Genomic DNA, 18,989 nt, shown 5'->3' with positions numbered 1-18,989 from the left:
TTCGTTTATAACTTACTGCTTAATTGAACCCAGTTAATGTTAACATCACATCATATGCTATTTATAACTAGTAATAGTCCCAAGTCCATTTTGTTAACTTCGGTAGACAGCTAATTTATTTATACACCGTAAACGTTTAGTATCTTAAGTGTTAGAAGTGTCTTAAAACACCATCACCACATCACCAATTGCAGCAGCTATATTTGACCGAATTGACGAAATGTGGTCGTTTCTCGCACTAGTGCCGAAAATATCCGCTTTGTTACTTGTGTCGAGCCCAGGGTCTATTTCTAGTAATTTTAATTCTGAAAAACTCCGTACAAATCTGAAAATATACGGAAAAGAGTCGGAATTTTCAGAATTGCAAAAAATTAAAATCCTTAAAAATAGGCTCTGATCGAACCACATTTTTTAAAAGTTGGCTGCGACATGAATATAATAACTCTTCAACTCATTTCGACATTAGTGTCGATGCGAATTTCCATTCAGCTCTAGTGCCGGAATAATTTCTTTTCAGCTCTAGTGTCGAGATAAATGTCGCTCCGACGCACTATACGGTCCATTTCAATACTAGTCACACGAAACATGAATACATTCATTTCGTAGCCGAGTTAGAAAGAAAGAGGAAATCATCTTTTCTATGTCATTTTAGTCAAACAGTTTCGAATAGAAGCGCAATCGAACCAATTATGAATTACTCAGCGCCATCTTAACAATACTCAAGTGAAACTTAATTTGTTGTCTGATGACATTCTTAACTGTTTTATGGCCAACACACGAGCAATTTTGCTTGAATGGGATCGACAATTATTATGCGTTTTCCATTGGTGAATATCGAATTACAATGGCAAACGCAGCGTAATTGTCGATCCCATCAATGCAAAATTGCTCATGTGCTTTCCGGATCATCCCCAGCAGCTAAATTACTGAACTCAATTTTTCTTATTGAATCAACTTCATGTTCGAAAATTGAATTGAATGTCCAGAGAATATAATTGGTTGACTTAAGGCCGAAAACACACAAACAATGAAGCGTTGCTGAAATTGACAATTACGCTGCGTTTTTCATTGTTCTCATAAGATTACAGTGGAAAATGCAGCATAATTGTCAATATCAGCAATGTAAAATTGCCCGTGTATTTAGGACCTGATTGACTCATAAGCCTGTCAGAATCTTCAAATGATTTGAGATTTTTGAATTTTTTTCTTTGTGGCTTCCTTTTTGGCTTTCCCCAATGCACTTCAATCCTGAGTGGTCGGCTGCAGAAAGTACTCTATTTTACATGAACATGTTTCTACAGTGTTGTACGTTTGTATGATACACTGTTCAGTTTCAGTACTCTATTTATTCTCGAAATTTATATCACCACACAATTGCTTTGTATAATATTATTGTTGTTTGATGGATTGATTTAAAAATTGAAAAATAATATAAAAAAATGAAACAAAAACAACAACAACAAAAAAACGTTAAGTAATAAAATGATGCTGTGTCTCACATTATAAGAATGTACATAATACTGAGTTGTATTTCATGGAAATATTTAACATTTAAAGAACAAGAGAATAATAAAGAAACATATTTATATTTGTGAAAAAGAGGATTTTTTATTTCCCTTTAAATTTAGAATTTCGTGCATTGAGCAAGTGTAACGTAGAACTAATTTTGTCGAAAAAAAATTCCGTTATTTTCCCCAATTTTCCTTCATTTCTACAAATTTTACCGATTTTTTTGAGAAAATTAAAGAAAATGTTTTTTTTTGAAAAATATGCTTTGGTATAAAAATATATTTGATGTAATGCGTGCACTGACCGTTTCCATTAAATTTTTCACACCTCTCTATCTCTCTTCCGCCGTTTAAATGTCTTTCAGAATCTATTGCATTTTGATCACAACTATCAACCTCCGGACTTTGACCCGCTCTTGCACATATTCAAGCCGTAAATTTGAAATGGAAAGTGAGAAAATTCTGACTAACACTTAGCCAGTCACAATGTGGAGTGTTCACGGAATTCGATTTCTGACCAGTTACATTTAACTGATCTGTAAGGTGGGCTGTCAAAAATCCATGAATAAATAAAATAACATTGAGAGTGAGTCCAGAAAAATCAACCGGTCTAGAATCGCTTTCCGTTAACACTCTATTGTCATATGAAGAGTGTAGTGTCATTATATGCGGTGAATCTTATAGCTCACAACAATGACCATCGCTTGACGAAACGATCGGCCATAATCAGTTCAATCGTAAAGAGTCAGATTGTAGTTACCTTAAATTTGTCGGTCGGTTTTCGAACGTCTTATCAACTATCAACCTCTGGTCAATAAAATAATTTTAATTTTGTCTTGTTAACGGTTGTCTTTCTTATTACAGTAATGGAAACAAAATCAGCCAGACACGTCATTTTCAAGAACAATTAAAATTTCTATCAAACTGATATTTACGCTATTAGAGTCGCGTTTTATATTTACTAAACACACTAAGTTTTTACGCTTTACTTTCTAATCATTGTTCATTCAGTTTGCTTAAAAAAAATTAACAAAAATATTTACCATGGCGAAACGGTGTTAACATCCGGTAGACAGAATAAGTTCTAACAAACTCTATCTATTTGTTAGGATTGAATTTTGTCACGTTTTGATGTACTGAAATTTAATTGATCAGACGTAACGATAACAGATGTGTATAAAATTAACAAGTGAATTGGATGGCTGTAATAGTCGTGAGAATGAAACTGAGAGAACTTGCAGTTTCAATATTCTGTCTGGCTTGTCTAGCCGAACAGGTAATTAAAATGACTTAGAAAATTTGTTGCTATCGACTCATTATGTAATTTCAAAGGGACACACTGCGAGATTCGATAACAATCAAGAAAACGTTTTTGGAAATAAACATCGGTTACGGTTGATCAAAAAACACACAGAGCTTCCCGACGTAACCTTTCATCAAATTGGCGAACATATTATAAGAAATGCGGAACCGAGTGAAAATATTGAACACGGGGTAGATGAAGAGAATTTTCTTTACAAAAAACTTGCTAACGCTTTCGATTTTAAGAAATGGCAAAGGAAAATGCATGCAGATGACGTCGAAACAATCTTTCCTCTATATGGTGATGAGTGCTCACTTAAGTACTTCTTTTTTAAACCACTTCGCCACCTGAACAAAAAACAAAAACCTGATATGGAAGAAGATGAAATAATACGCTACATTCTTAGTGACCACAATGAAGAGATAGACCCTTCATTCAGCGAACTAATGGCAGCACAACCGCCAACAATGTCAGACTCTTCAACAACGTCAGAGCCTCCAACCACGTCAGAGTCTCCGACCACGTCAGAGCCTTCGGCCATGTCGACAACGTCAGAGCCTCCGACCACGACAGAGCCACCAACAACGTCAGAGTCTTCAACAACGCCAGAGTCTTCAACAACGTCAGAGCCTTCAACAACGTCAGAGCCTTCAACAACCTCAGAGCCTTCAACAACCTCAGAGCCTTCAACAACCTCAGAGCCTTCAACAACCTCAGAGCCTTCAACAACCTCAGAGCCTTCAACAACCTCAGAGCCTTCAGCAACTTCTGAGTCTTCAACAACGTCAGAGCCTCCAACAACGACGAAACCTCCAACAACAACAGAGCCTCCAACAACCACTACGAAACCTCCAACAACGACGAAACCTCCAACAACGACGAAACCTCCAACAACCACAGAACCTCCAACAACGACAGAACCTCCAACAACGACAGAACCTCCAACAACGACGAAACCTCCAACAACGACGAAACCTCCAACAACGACAGAACCTCCAACAACGACAGAACCTCCAACAACGACGAAACCTCCAACAACGACGACGAAACCTCCAACAACGACGAAACCTCCAACAACGACGAAACCTCCAACAACGACAGAACCTCCAACAACGACAGAACCTCCAACAACGACAGAACCTCCAACAACGACAGAACCTCCAACAACGACAGAACCTCCAACAACGACGGAACCTGCAACAACGACAGAACCTCCAACAACGACGACGAAACCTCCAACAACGACGAAACCTCCAACAACGACGAAACCTCCAACAACGACAGAACCACCAACAACGACGAAACCTCCAACAACGACAGAACCTCCAACAACGACAGAACGTCCAACAACGACAGAACCTCCAACAACGACGAAACCTCCAACAACGACGACGAAACCTCCAACAACGACGAAACCTCCAACAACGACGAAACCTCCAACAACGACGAAACCTCCAACAACGACAGAACCTCCAACAACGACGGAACCTCCAACAACGACGGAACCTCCAACAACGACGGCACCTCCAACAACGACGGCACCTCCAACAACGACAGAACCTCCAACAACGACAGAACCTCCAACAACGACGGAACCTCCAACAACGACGGCACCTCCAACAACGACGGCACCTCCAACAACGACAGAACCTCCAACAACGACAGAACCTCCAACAACGACGGAACCTCCAACAACGACGGAACCTCCAACAACGACAAAACCTCCAACAACGACGGAACCTCCAACAACGACAGAACCTCCAACAACGACGAAACCTCCAACAACGACGGCACCTCCAACAACGACAGAACCTCCAACAACGACAGAACCTCCAACAACGACGAAACCTCCAACAACGACAGAACCTCCAACAACAACACCAAATAATATTACAACATAATCGCCATAAAAATTCGTTTCAATTTGAAAGACAATCCAAGGTGGGAATGTGCGCATCTCGAGATTTTCGGTGAAGTAAAATGCGTTATTTAAGCGATAAAGAAAGAAAGAAAGAATAAAACGTGTATACCTCTCATTACCAATATTTTATTCGTTACATTGTGTTTTGCAACAATTAGTTCGTGGGGTCCACATGAAAAGCCATTTATTTCAGATATAGAAAAAAAGGCTAGTTAGTACAACAATTGAAAAACGATCAAATCTGTAAGTAAAGCAAAGAATCGGATTGATATCCAACGCGTCCATTCGATTTTTGTGCTTGTGACATTGCCCTCCACAAATGCGTTGGAAGAAGAAGAAAATAGCTTAAATTTACTTCGTTAATAAATGTATATTCATGTGAACATCATAAACGAAAAATAAAGAAACACTTAAGTGAAAAGAAGTTTAATCAGCCAGAGCCTATTTTTAAGAGAAGACTTTCTTATTTTTTTTTAAATTTTCAAACTAAAAAAATGAGAAATTTTATAAACGTAACAGCTGCTTGTGAATCCGAAACGTATTATTAATTTAGAGGGGAACAAGGTTTTGCACAAGGAAAAATATTTGTTAAACTGACCCCTGAACAGTTATTTCATATTCGGTTGATTAGTTGAATATGTAGCAAAATTTGCCAAATTAAAGAATCGCTCTCAGTCAGTATTTTTGCTAAGCTACACAGAGCAGCATGAAACTTTTAATTTTGTTGATGTTGACGTGGAAATTTTCGTTTTCCTTAAAATCATTTGAATTCTGTGACTTCGATAGAGACGAATTGTTTCTGGATTGCACCAAAGGGATATATGTATATGGCCATCGCATAATAGGTGAACGTATTAGGTGTGGATATAAGGACATTCCAAGGAAATACATCCAGTCCATTCAGAATGTAGGATGCGATTTTACGGAGTTCAAATTGTTTAGAAACTGCACCACGTTAAAACTGTTCGATGTCGGAAAAATGAAGTCAATACAAAAGGACACATTTAGCGAAATGAATATGCCCAATTTACTAGATTTGAGATTTATCGGTTCCAACTCAGTAATTATGAAATCAGCTCTTCATGGAACCCACCAACTAAAAGTTCTACATATTATAGACGATGTTTCTTCAATAACAGCGTTGCCTTCGGGTTTTTTCAAAGATTCGACCCAGCTGGAATATTTGTTTCTGAAAGGAAGTAAAATTTCCAATTTGAGTGCCATTGACTTTACCGGATTGGAAAAATTGAGAATGCTGGATTTAACAACCGATCAAATTTCTTATAAAACTGGAAACTGGAATATTTTGAAGAGTCTGAGATATTTGCTTCTCGAGAATAATCGTATCAGTGACATTCAGTGGATGGCATCCCTAAGAATTCGCAATTTGTTCCTTTTGAGTTTGTATCAGAATAGCATCGAGCGGCTAGGCGCAAACGTTTTCAGTAAATTCGTCAATTTGAGAACATTAATTTTGAACAGCAATGCCATCAGTTGCATTGAGAACGGTGCATTTTCAAACTTGAATGCATTGAAGAAATTAGACTTAACAAACAACAGACATACAGCTTTAGACGAATACACGTTCAAAGGACTTTCTGGTTTGCAATATTTGAGTTTAAAGGGTAATCGAATATCGGCCATGTCGGTCAACACATTTTCTGCATTAACTAATTTGATCCAGATGGACTTGAGCAATCAGGATGGAGTGGTAACTATTGACTTGAATGCATTTCCACAGTTTATTGATCTGCAGACGAAGAATGTTCTTGCTGAAAAAAGTGCAGAACCGGACAATATTGAACAGAAGGAATTCAAGTGGCTTAAAAGGATTGACTCTTATACCAGAAATACACTTTTTAGTGACGATGCTTTCACACTATTTTTCAAAACGCCAAGTGAGGACACGCAGACTCAAGCCGACTTACATAATTTAACGCAACACATCATAGATAAATCACTCATTCTGGGTAATTTGGATTTGTCGAACAATACAATCATTTCGATTAACGTTGAAAAAAACCACTAGAGGAAAGTATACTGTTGAATTTAGCGAATATGATGTATTCTACATATTAATAAACAGATTTATTCACGCGATTTCGTAAAATTGTCCTTTTGTATGAAGCTCGTGAATAGTTATGAGGGATTCTTTTGAAAAACAGCCTACCGAAATCGGACCCTAGTGGCCAAAACCACTTTCAAAAAAATTCTTCGAAGTTTGTGTGGCTGGTCAAAGGTGAGCAAAAACCGAAAAGTTGCAATTTTCTTACAAAAATTGCTCCAGTTACACGAGCCGTACAGGGTCGTGTGGTGTGTCATTAGAAAGGTAATCACATGTACTATTGAGCCGAATAGGGTCTTATTGGGTTTAAAATTCATCCACACTGAAATATGTGTAGTTGAAGTTTTCAACCGCAGACTTACACTGTTCTTACTGAAATTTATCGAGGTACACAAAATGTACATGGTCGTTTGGGGTATCATTTGAAAGGTAATTTTATGAGCTTTTGAGCCAAATAGAGTTTTATGTGGTTTGGTGCCAGTGGCTTTAAGAGAGCTTTGAACTTTCGGACAAAAGTGCCCCAACGAAAAACACGATCTATTTAGAAGCTTTTGGACATTTCACATTGAATCAAACTTTTGATCATCAAATCGATTTGCGTAATTTGACGCACCATATCGAAGGTCAATCACTCATTCTGGGTAATTTGGATTTGTCTGACAATCAGATCATTTCAATACACGTTGAAAAAAGACACTAGGCAAAAAACAGAATTAAGCAAATATAATTATTGATTCTATACAACGATCGTATATAAGTACAAATTTATCCAAATTCGACTCATTTTACTTTATCATCGGATACAAATGATGAGTTGCCTGTTTTCCCGCACACGTCTTGTAAAAGTGTTTTCCTCAGATGTACAGTTGAAGTAATAAACTAACGAAATGCTAAAATTATACTACTCATAATCCATACCAATAAAATGGTGCTGTTTAGAGAACTAGAGTGCTAGTCCGTTTTTAGTCAGCAAACCAACTATCTGGCAACCCGATACATTCTGATATGACGTAATGAAGCAAGGAAGACTCAGTTGAAAAAGAACCTTAATGACGATCAGTCGGTTTATGTGCGATTTGAGATAATTAAATCATTTTTTGTTAAACGTAAATTTTACGTGTTTTAATTTCAAGCTATTATCGAAGTAATAGTTTCATGGTCCTTCGAGCCGGATGATAACTCCCTGAGTTTCCTTGATGATCGTAATTTCGTCCAATATGTTCCTTAATCGGTACACTTTTGTAAGGAAATTGATTTGGGACATTCCCGAAATTCAAATTTCTTCTTTCTCCTTGATCAGGTAATTCACGTAATACCTGTCTCGGATCCATTTGATCGATTATGTGACCATGTTCATCACCACACCCTTCATAATATGGTGAGGCATTCAGCAATTCGACATTAGTCGAACCTCGGCCATAATGATGTCGTGGTTGATGATACGACAGGTGCTATATAAAGAGCGTTTATTACTGAAGTCGATTTCGATGACAGATGATAGCCGTTTAAGGTTTGACAAAATTCAATTTTTGATTGTTTTCTGATAAATTATCTGCGAATAGAAGTATGGCGATGTCTACATATCTTAGCAGGCAGCAGTTACTTTTACTAAAAGAATCATCTCAGTAACCTAAAAGCAAATATTTTGCACTCTCAAGATTTTGCATACTTAAGAGGAATCTTCACTTGGCAAATTTGTAGCCTACATTTGGGCACACAAATGAATAAAAAAATAGAATTGTTTGTAGTGATATGACCTAGGTCCGAGAAAACTCAAAATTTATGTCAATTTTCGTAGACAATTAAGTTTTCTCTAACTACACGTTACATCACAAACCTTTCTATTTTTTTTTTATCAAACCCAACACATTTCAACGCCAAACGATGACTTTACTTTTTCCAAAAAGGATGCGAGCTGAAAATTCCTCTTAAGACGAATCAACACAATGCTAAATTATAGCCTAAATTTGTGCGCAAAAATGATATATTTTCGATGATATAACTTTGTATCCGCGGCCTTTCCGAAAAAAGTGGGACCATTGTTTTGCGTCTAGAAGTGTTGGCTTCATTGTTTGCAAGGCCTTAAGAATCGTTTTTTAGAAATATCATTTCAGAAAACTGTGAGAAGACAATGTGGACCACGAATGTGTCAATAAAAACTAGATTTGTTAGCGACAGTTTGAACAGTTCTGAGGAAAGTGACCATTTTGCCTAGATTTGCATAAACTGCTGACTTTTGTCGGAGATGTTCACAAAAAAAATCTAAAACAAACTACTGCTATAGTTTCATGCACTATAAGTTTATTAAATGAAAAATTCATTTTGAAAACAAAAAACAAAGCAATCGATGAACTATTATCACGGCAGAGTGAAAAAAACCAATGCAAGAGCCCTTCATTTGACTATGGATCTGAATTATCCGGTAGCCTTATATTTTGCGAATAAAATTAATTCAATTTCAAGACTATTAGGTCCCTTATTTGACGTTTCAAAAATGAGCCGCTTCTGCCTGGTATATTTTACTCTGCCATGATTATTATTGATTTCTTCTGTTGTCACGAAGTAAACTAAAATTCTTTGTTGATCCGTGTTCCTCCAATGATGTCGCTAACCCCTGCCTCCACATCTGTCAGCCTCGCAAGAACGCTGATCATTGTAAATATATATAGCCCCACAAGGTAAATGACGTTCTAGCTGAACACAATGACATCTCGGCGTACTATATGTATCAGGATCTACCATCCAGCAAAAGTATGAATCTAGTATAACATTTTAGTAGACAAAAACCACAAGAATCTTTAGTTAGGGAATTTTCGTTCAAAATTAATCAGTGTTCATCTCACATTGAGCAGTTGTTGAACTGATAGCAAACAATAAAATATTCAATAGCCAAAGTAACTTCATTTTGCACCAATAGCAGATTCGAACAACGGCTGAATTCAAACTGATTGATTAGACAGTTTCAAGGGCTATTTATAAATGGAATCAGATAATCATCTTTATATTTATTGATTTTCAAAACTGTTAATGCATTGCTGCCTTATCAATTTGTGACGTCCGCAATTTATTTATAAATACAATTTTTAAAAATAGATCATTGTCAAATGAAATGTCATTCGAATTTGTCGAACTTTGAGGTTGTCGGGATAAAAATTACAATGTATTTGTAAACAAACTCTCAGCTCTCTTTGTCAACACCTTATTTCTTTGTATTCTACAAACACTTTTCTACATTTTGACTGACTACGCTGTAATTTACATGTAAATTCCAAAGACTACTTGACACTTTTACCACCTTCATAAAGTAGTTTGTTTGCTAGAGAGAGTATTGGTATTTGACATCTCAAACGACATTCACACGGTAGGTTTGCTGCAAATTCAAAATGAAACGCACAACAACCCAATCAAAGGCAGCGTTGCATTTGGTCAACTCGCTTCATTTTCATATAAAAATATGTCGAAATTCATTTTTAAATTCATTAGGTCATCCATCAATTCATCGAAAATTCAAATTCTGGAGCGCACCTACGCACGGCGTGAATTGACAATGCTGTCCATCTATTGTAGTCATCAAACCGTAATACAAAGTCTCGGCTAGAAATGGTTCAATTGATCTTGTAAAAGTCCAGTGTTGGTAGGAATTGACTACAATTTTTCAATTTATGTCAGTGTTCACTGTTCATTTGACGTTTCGAAAATGAACTGCTCGCCTTCGTAAGTGTTTCGACGCGTTTTTTCAGAATCTTAATTTCAACCCTATTAATTTTATTTCCTTGTATTGAAGAGTTCACTTTTGACCATGTAACACATGTATCACGACAGAGTAAAGTTAACCAGGCAGGAGCGCTTGTTTGACTAGGGACCTGAATAATCTAGTAGCCCTTGATATTTTGCGAATAAAATTTTTCAATTTATGTCAGTGTTCATTTGAGTTCATTTTCATCCCGTGTATTAGGTCCCTTATTTGACGTTTCGAAAATGAACCGCTCCTGCCTGGTTTATTTTACTCTGCCGTGCATGTATGCAACAAATGACGTTTTAAATTACTAAAAAAAAGCAACACGACACTAACCATATAATACCAAAATAAAGAAACTTAAAATTTTCCAAATAAACAAAAACTTGTATAAATCAACTTTGAACGATTTATAATACGTAATCAGAGCAACTTAAAGTTTAATTCAATTCCATAGACCTTGTTGCGATTTTATTCAATGAACTCACCCATTATTATCATGACCGCAAGACGATCGAATGTCATTAGATTACTATAACGTATCAAAGTTGTTGTAAAACGTCTAGGCGAATCATTATAATACATTACAGATGAGAAGGAATGAGTTTATTTTCAAGTTGATACAACGACGAACGAATGTGTGGTAAAACAAGAAATAAATGATTGAATTTTTCTGCTACCAAAAATGTACGCTCAAGTATATGTAAGCTTTTTCACAACACAGGCGAGAAAAGGGGTCATTCATAAATGACGTCCACTACTTTTGGTCAGTTTTAGACCCCCCTCCCCCCTCGTCACGCAAAAGTGGTCAAATTTGACCCAATTTTGTATGGAGTGTCCGAAATCGTAGACCCCCCCTCCCCCCTCAGTACCGGACGTCATTTATGAATGACCCCAAAATTTGTTGTGAAAAACGTTGTACGGACAAAAGTTGCAAATTGAATTTTCTCAGGTGGCAATACCCCCTAAATGCAACTTTTCTTCCCTCGTTGAACACATGACTATTTCATCCTTGCGGCGTGAATAACCTTATTTTCTCTACTCAAATGGGAAGATAGCTCAGGTTTTTCAAAATTTTTATTCTCTTTTATTATTTATTATATGGATATTACGGCACGCTCGGATGAAAGATTAAGCGCATCTGTTCACCTCGGGGAGAAATAGAAAATTCCAACTCGAGCGAATTGCTGTCCTCGCTTCGCTCTGACCACAAACTTTTGCTCTTGTTGGAATGTCCTATTTTCTTCACTTGTTATATAATTAACTGTTCATTAGACATACATTTTGCTAAGAAAACAAGTAAAAAAATAAACAAATAATGGAAATGAATGACCATGTCAAGCATTAGAAATACTCGATAAAGCAGATGAGTTTTTCTTAGCTCATGCACCTTGCGTTTTCATAAATCATTTTCAGTTTGATTAAAAAAAGTTGAGATCATATACACCCCAATATTAGCACAATCAGACTCATGTTTCGAATAACATTTTGCTATACACAAAAATAAGAGAAGTGTAAAAGAAAGTGGGTCGCATCTTCAAGATTATTGCATTGACAGGGAAAAATGTAATTATTCTTGAGTAAATAAGCCCGTGTGCAAATAATATAATTTTTGCCGAAAAAGCGGATATGGGAAATATATCCGGTCCTATGGTCACAAACCGAAAACCGATTTAACTGAATGACAAGGGGAACGTCACAAGTTAATAATGTCGGATATATTATCTTAGGGTAATAATATCGCTCGTATGCGATAATAAATAACTATATTACTCACCACACCCCCAAAATCAGTCATTCTTCATTGCCATGAGCGTTAAAACTCATTTCCTGCGGGCTCGAAGATGAGAAAATCCGGAAAATCTTTAAGATTAAAAAAGACTAGGTTTTCCTCTTCGTCCATTTTCTCCTTTAGATTCACTCATCACTCGCATTTTTTTGGGAATGAAACAATTGTTTTGTGAAGGTTAAGTTGCTTGTATTCTTTTAATAACGTAAAATCAATCGAAAATCACAAAGATCGTAATCATTTCGTTTTAACTTTGTTTCCATTAAATCCATTTCCATGCAACGTTGCAACGTGCAATAATTTTATTAATTAATGAAATTGAGCAACACAAACACATTTACACCCATCGAAATCAAAGAATAAACCGATTCACTTTTATAAACATAGCAGCGAGCGCGTACATTCATCGCTAAAACAATAATAAAATTCAAAATATTTACTAATTGCTTCCACTGCAATTCTGAAGACATGCCGGCGTATCACAATGTCGAACAAAGAAATTTATTTTCCCATTCGATTGATCACGTTTCGAGATGGTAAATAAATTTCTCGAAAATCAGATTCGAAACGACAATGACTGCTATCATCAATTTGGTATATAAATCGATATGAATATCGTTATCTTGCAACAGTATCACATCGAACATTAGAATACAATGAAGGTCTTCTTCGCATCGGCAATATGCCTAATCGTTTTGGTTCAACAGGTGAGAACCATATTCATTCGTGAAAAATTTACATTTCACTAAAGAAAACTTAAATTTCCTTACTAAAGATAGCGGCCGTAGAGATCACGCACACTGAGTCGGAATCGGAGAGCTTAAAAGAACATTTAAATATAAAAATCCATCAGAAGGAAACAATTCGGCCCGTCGACTCACCATGTCCGTTCAAATTCAACGAAAAAGTTTTCGTTAACAACGGCAAGCCGATCATTGTCACCGGAAAATCGCGTCACGTTGTCATTCCGGCCAGCAAGCCGATTGTCGTGAAACCATCACCGGTTCTAATTCGCCAGAAGGGAGACGTTGAAATCCGTCCGATTCACATCACCAAGCAACGACCACCGCTAATTGTCACCAAGAAAATCGTCAAATTGCATCAACCTATCATCAAGAAGTACTACGTCGAAAAATACCGTAGACAGGAGGACGGTGGCCCAGCGCACATTGTTTCGCAAAGAGTCAGCAAGCAAACGTGTAATTGTCCCGTATCAGAGCATCTGATCGATTCCAAATACAATTTTAACGATCCATCAGTCAAAGTAGCAGAAGTCAACTTTGAAGCTTAAATTTGACAGTTTAACTAGGACGGTGAAATTATTTGCGCAGAATGAATTAAATGAAAGAAAAATGTAAAAATTTCGTTGTTTATTTGAAAGAATAAGAAATTTCCTCGAACATTACGTATTCAGTCGAATGTGTTGGAATCAAAGTTCTTTTTCTTCGGCTCGTTCTGGAAATTTCTCACACGCTAAAAAAGACTTAGTCCTAGGTACGAAATATACTATACATTACTCATAGTCATTACTGTGGAAGTCGCACCCAAGGTATAAACTAAATAAATCCTTTGTCAACGAAAAGAAAGTCCTTAGAAAATCCTTTGAATTTTTGAAAAATAGAAAATCTTACAGTCATACACATTTAGAATCACCGTATTATAAATTTCTTATTTCTCTTACTTTTCTCATTTCTCCATATATTCGTTGTGGCTGTATCTGAAACTTTCATCAGAAAATCCTCCAAATCCTCAGAAAACTAAAAAAAAAAAAATCCTTAACATACTAAGAAAATGTTAAGACCTTAAATACCTCGAAATTCTTGAAAATCCAGCAAAAACGGGGAGGACTAAAATCATAGAAAGTACTTTTTGTCAACCAAATTTACATATATTTTTCTCGGTCGCAAATAACAAATAACAAATTTTCAGAGGGAAATGGGAGATTCTAACATAAACCCAAGGTACGCACGTACAGTCGATGTATGCTAATAATATACGAAATGAGGCAGCAGCGGTACTTTTGAATGTATGTGTTTCGAGGGTATTCAACTCGTGGGGGTACGACTTCATAAAAACAAACTTTTGTGCAATACACGGGGGGTCCAACGGCTTGTTTAGCTGGAAGATACTAAACTTCTGGCATCATTACTTTTTCGTTTCTGCACACTTTTGAGCATCCCACGGATGACTGGAGTTCGTATGGAAAATCGACTATCCATATAAAAAATCATACATCTGACAATGTGGTTTCTTTCATCTTGGTAATTTTAGTTACTGAAAATTACCCGAATTTACCAAAAATTTACTGAATTCATCGACAAAGTAAAAACCGTTTCGGCAATACTCGGTCCTGATACAGGGGCATATTATTCACAACCGAACTTTTGACAGATTGACAATAGAAATCTGTCGTTCTGTTATAAAGCACGACATTACCTAGAGAGATTATCTAGTCGTCGTTGTCAATAACAGGTTACAAAGCCATCTATCAAATTATCATTCTTATAAGATTGAAATTAACTATAAAGTCAGGATCTTGAGTGATTCAAGTTGAGTCAATTATAGTGATTCTACTCTTTTCCGCGTTTATCGAATGAATTATCTTCAATCTTCACATTACCTAACAACACTGTAAATGTAAACAGTCTTGGAAAAGCGACTCTGAAGTACTGTATCGCTGTTTTTGTTCGATATATTCAGTTTGAAACGGGAGATCGCCTGTATAGTGAGCATTTACCTGGCTCTTTTGGAATTAGAATTATGACCGAATATGCTTCCTAAAGTTGTCGTTTCTCCTTTGGATTCTTTTGGTTGTAAGATAAAGAATGTTGAAACTGTTAAAATTATCAACTGCTGTATGCAACAGTTAAATAGTTTAATGCAGAAAGGGTACATATCATAGCGAATCATAAGAACATTAAAATTTCGTTGTTTTCACGATGTTTTTGGTTTGAAACTTTCCAAGAAAAAATCTATTTACATCGTCAGCTTATTTCCTTTTTTGATATAATTCAGTAATGTGACACGTCCCCTTTCTGAATATAACTTATTGAGTTACGGCACACGGTGGAGATGGTCCACGATTTCTTTTGGTCTCCGATTGAAACTCATTTTTTATCGAAAACAAAATTTTTATTCCAATAGTCATAAACTAAGCACACAACACAATGTGATCACGTTACGATCACATCAGGGGAATCACCTACATGGATGGATAAACTCCACTTCAATACCATGGTGCCCTAGAACAAAAGGAAGACGAGAGAAAATATAAGTCAAATTTCCATTATAAAAAATTGTATTTTACAAAAAAAACGAAATTATTTTACAAAACGAGATCGCTTCTCAACGAAGAAAAAACCGTTATAAAACTAAATGGAGTTGCGCTCCACAACTACAGACTAGAAAGGTAAATGGATCTATGTTTCCACTCGGGCGTAACTGTTTGTCAATTTGTTGTTGTCGGATGTATTGTCCTTTGTAATGTATTGTTTCCTTTTCGATTCACTTCGTAAATATATTTTAGAATTTCAAAATCTTCGACTGAGCCAGTACTTTCTTCGTCACTCCCGTTCAATGCCAGTATTTCATACTTTTTACCGTTTCGAACGAATTTCTCGAAATTTGTTGTTTTTTGATTTCCGTTAACGAAATCTACATTTTCATTGATCTTCGATGCTACCTTCTTCATGCCTTTGTTGTCATCGCCTTTGGAGTTTTTCGCGTGGCCTGATGGACTTTGGCTTTTCGTTTTTTCGTTAATTTTCGATTCAGCATCCCATTCGGCGTCTGATACTGGTGAGATTTTCACAAACACGCTGCCGTCATCCTTTTCCGCTATGGGTACGATTTTGAAACTGCGTTTACTATGGAAATTCTGTGCACCAGCATCATGTGCATTGCGATTCGAATGATAATCTTCGTTGTACTGGTTACTCCGTTGCGTGAGCTCTTGAATAAACCGAATAGCGGCGGAGGCATGTTCGAAATTCATTGGTTGTAGTAAATGCCCGGAATCAACTCCACGATTTTGTAGGTGCATTGCCTCCGAATTTTTCGATATAATGTCTTGCAATTCACCGTACGCTGGTTGACCATGGAAACTTCCAACCGTGGCATCGTCAGGACTGAACCGATCGGAAACATATCTCGGTTGTGGTTGGTACTGGGGAGCGTAACGAATTGGGACTCCCTGGTTCAGGTGGACATTTGGCGGTGATGCTTCGAGTGGAATGCCTCCACATGATGGACAGGGAAATTTCTTGGCTAATTCACCGCATCGATCGCAGTGCTTACGAAATCTATCGCTACTTGGTGTTGGTCTATCGTCATCGTTAACCGATTTCGATTCGATACCATTTTCGGTGCCCTCGTCTTCAACACTCACATCGGATATCCAAATGGGATCGTAGCTTTCTTCAAAACTTTCACTAATGAATTCACCCTCGTCAGACGACTCAGATTCAGTTGACCGTTTCTGCATCACATGATTGGCTTTGATCGTGTCCAATCGGGCTTTGTTAACGATTTTCGTAATTTGGCGTCTAAAATTGGCTCTAGCTTCGTCCAGTTTCGGTTTAATTTTTGAGAGAAATTCAGCTGTTACTGCTGTTGTCGACACTTCGAGCACTTTTGGTTTTTCCTCTTCAACATCAATTTTTTGCGCGGGACCGAGTGGCTTCGGTCTCAACAATTCGTCAATATTTTCGGTGGGATCTACCCCGAAATTTTGCTTGATAATCTGTTCGATTCGACTTTGATCTTTGTCTTCGACTGGCTGTGGCACTTTCAATATTTGATTATTCGGACGTAGTCCCGGCAAAAGTCCTTTAATTGTGATGGGCATCGGGTTGGCAACATTTCGCTTCGGACGGTCAGACGATGGGAGAGCCAGATAGGGAATTGGCTGTTCAATAGAACGGAAATCTGTATTATACCTTTGTTGGTTGGGGAAGAGTGGTCCTCCGTATTGATAGAGATGTCCATGCTTTGGGCAGCGTTGAAGGAGATCAATTGTTGGCTTAAAGCCACTGCACTGACAACTGTTCTTGTCTTGACAATCTAAAAACAGAAATTATTTCCTGAGCAATGGTCTTTGCGGGCAGCTCATGCATTTAGGCCAAAAGTTTAGCAAAGACACAAACGAGCAATATCGCATTCAGTGGTTGCTTTACACCACTTTTCGACCTTTGTTAAACTTTTGCCGAAAGCTTTACGCTTGAAGTACAAGACTCAACGGCACTCAACGTTACCTTGCTTTTGAATCACAACTTTGTCCACGTGAGCGAATAATCCTTCTAAGTTAGATGGTCCACTTTTAGCAACAACCGGCGTCTGAATTTGATAGTCGAAGGTGTACCGAGGTTGTTCAGCTGCTTTCTCAACAGGCCTTTGTACCTCAAATGCATATGTTGCCCTGAAAAGCACACACATTCACTTCACTGTCACAATTAAACGAAAATGTTCTTGCTATACTCACAATGAGGCTGTTGGTAGCGGTTTCGGTTTCTCCATATGGAAATCGAATGTGTACTTCACCTCAGCCGGTGCTTCTTGTGGTCGTTCAATCGTAAATCCGTAATCGTAATGTGCATCCCGATGTTCAGTGATTTTCGGCACTTCCATACGAATGGGTAACTGGCGACTACATTCGCAAGCTTCGCCTGGATATTTTATATCCACAGGGGGTTTCGATTGGCACGAACATTGAGCGTTTATCAGTGCTATCAGCGAGAATAGCACTACCGCCACTGATGTCTTATTCATTGCACACTGTATAGAGTTTAACGTAATAACTAAAGTCCTCCGTGGTAATTCTTCTCTGTGGACACTTCACCAAAGATGCACTTATTCGACTTGTGATGCAACAACTGATTTAATCTCGATGGCACGTAGCCGTTTTTATAATTCGAGTGAATTGAATGCGTCTGCATTTTTTTGCTGTGTATTTCATTGACGATTCAATGAAAGATTTGAAAATTTATTTTGAAGCGCAAAACGGTCAACTCTGCAATAATTGTGGCACAAACAATATACAGCGGTTAAGGTTAATCGCGAAAGACTGTACGTGATAGTGTTGGTATTTTCATTAATTACAAAAAAAAATATTTAATTAGAGAATATGCAAACGATGAGAAGTGGGCCGGAGAGTAGGGATTCGTTTAGCTGTATATTCGTTGAGAATATGCGTTACGTTACTAGGGGAATGAAGCCAGTCGTCCCGACACTGGTAGTATCAGTATAATGAAGATATTACTTAAATTAAGTCAGATTTCAGGTAATCTTGGATTTCTTCAGATATCCGAAAATCTCTGACTTGATTTAGCTGAACTTCCGCTGGTTTTCAGACGGTAGATTCTGGTCATTTTGAACTGAGATATTTTCAGGTCGACCTGAATTCCTATTTCAAAGCAAGGGATACCCATAGAGGTAGACTACCCAGAGGAATCATTGAAAAATTATATCATATCACACTCACAAAACCAACACGAAAACGTCAATTTTGCTTTGCTTTTGACGTTATGAGTCCCTTTACTTTTGACATTTAGAGTCCCTTTTTATTGTCTGTACACAGAAATACCTGATCTGTTCCGAGTCAACAAATTGCAAACGCGAGACTCATTTGGGTGTGTTAGGTCTACTGACCTTGAGTATTTGCAACAGATTC

At 37.3% G+C, this 18,989-nt stretch overlaps 4 protein-coding genes and 1 long non-coding RNA gene across 5 annotated transcripts; 3 read left to right on the top strand and 2 right to left on the bottom strand.

Moving 5' to 3' along the window:
* Positions 1–2,689: 2,689 nt before the first annotated feature.
* On the top strand, positions 2,690–4,797 carry LOC119076465 (mucin-2-like). The gene is made up of 3 exons (XM_037183232.1): positions 2,690–2,784; positions 2,841–3,002; positions 3,057–4,797. The coding sequence occupies exons 1-3, from the start codon at positions 2,707–2,709 to the stop codon at positions 4,710–4,712; spliced, it is 1,896 nt and encodes a 631-aa protein (XP_037039127.1). The 5' UTR covers positions 2,690–2,706; the 3' UTR covers positions 4,713–4,797.
* Positions 4,798–5,427: 630 nt separating this feature from the next.
* LOC119076476 (insulin-like growth factor-binding protein complex acid labile subunit) lies at positions 5,428–6,823 on the top strand. Its single transcript, XM_037183254.1, has one exon. It carries the CDS (start codon positions 5,439–5,441, stop codon positions 6,759–6,761), a length of 1,323 nt encoding a protein of 440 aa, XP_037039149.1. The 5' UTR covers positions 5,428–5,438; the 3' UTR covers positions 6,762–6,823.
* Positions 6,824–9,069: 2,246 nt separating this feature from the next.
* LOC119076496 lies at positions 9,070–9,751 on the bottom strand. The gene is made up of 2 exons (XR_005087632.1): positions 9,641–9,751; positions 9,070–9,556 (listed from the first exon to the last, which is right to left on the bottom strand). It is a non-coding gene; the product is annotated as an uncharacterized LOC119076496 (long non-coding RNA).
* Positions 9,752–12,884: 3,133 nt separating this feature from the next.
* Positions 12,885–13,675, top strand: LOC119076489. Its single transcript, XM_037183274.1, has 2 exons — positions 12,885–13,029; positions 13,098–13,675. The coding sequence occupies exons 1-2, from the start codon at positions 12,979–12,981 to the stop codon at positions 13,611–13,613; spliced, it is 567 nt and encodes a 188-aa protein (XP_037039169.1). The 5' UTR covers positions 12,885–12,978; the 3' UTR covers positions 13,614–13,675.
* Positions 13,676–15,432: 1,757 nt separating this feature from the next.
* Positions 15,433–18,242, bottom strand: LOC119076488. Its single transcript, XM_037183273.1, has 4 exons — positions 17,802–18,242; positions 17,575–17,738; positions 17,260–17,383; positions 15,433–15,564 (listed from the first exon to the last, which is right to left on the bottom strand). The coding sequence occupies exons 1-4, from the start codon at positions 18,086–18,088 to the stop codon at positions 15,549–15,551; spliced, it is 591 nt and encodes a 196-aa protein (XP_037039168.1). The 5' UTR covers positions 18,089–18,242; the 3' UTR covers positions 15,433–15,548.
* Positions 18,243–18,989: the final 747 nt, after the last annotated feature.

Source organism: Bradysia coprophila, unplaced genomic scaffold (assembly GCF_014529535.1).
Source record: "Bradysia coprophila strain Holo2 unplaced genomic scaffold, BU_Bcop_v1 contig_232, whole genome shotgun sequence".
Taxonomy (NCBI): domain Eukaryota; kingdom Metazoa; phylum Arthropoda; class Insecta; order Diptera; family Sciaridae; genus Bradysia; species Bradysia coprophila.
Note: the sequence above shows the minus strand (reverse complement) of the source record. Positions and strands in the feature narration are given on the sequence as shown.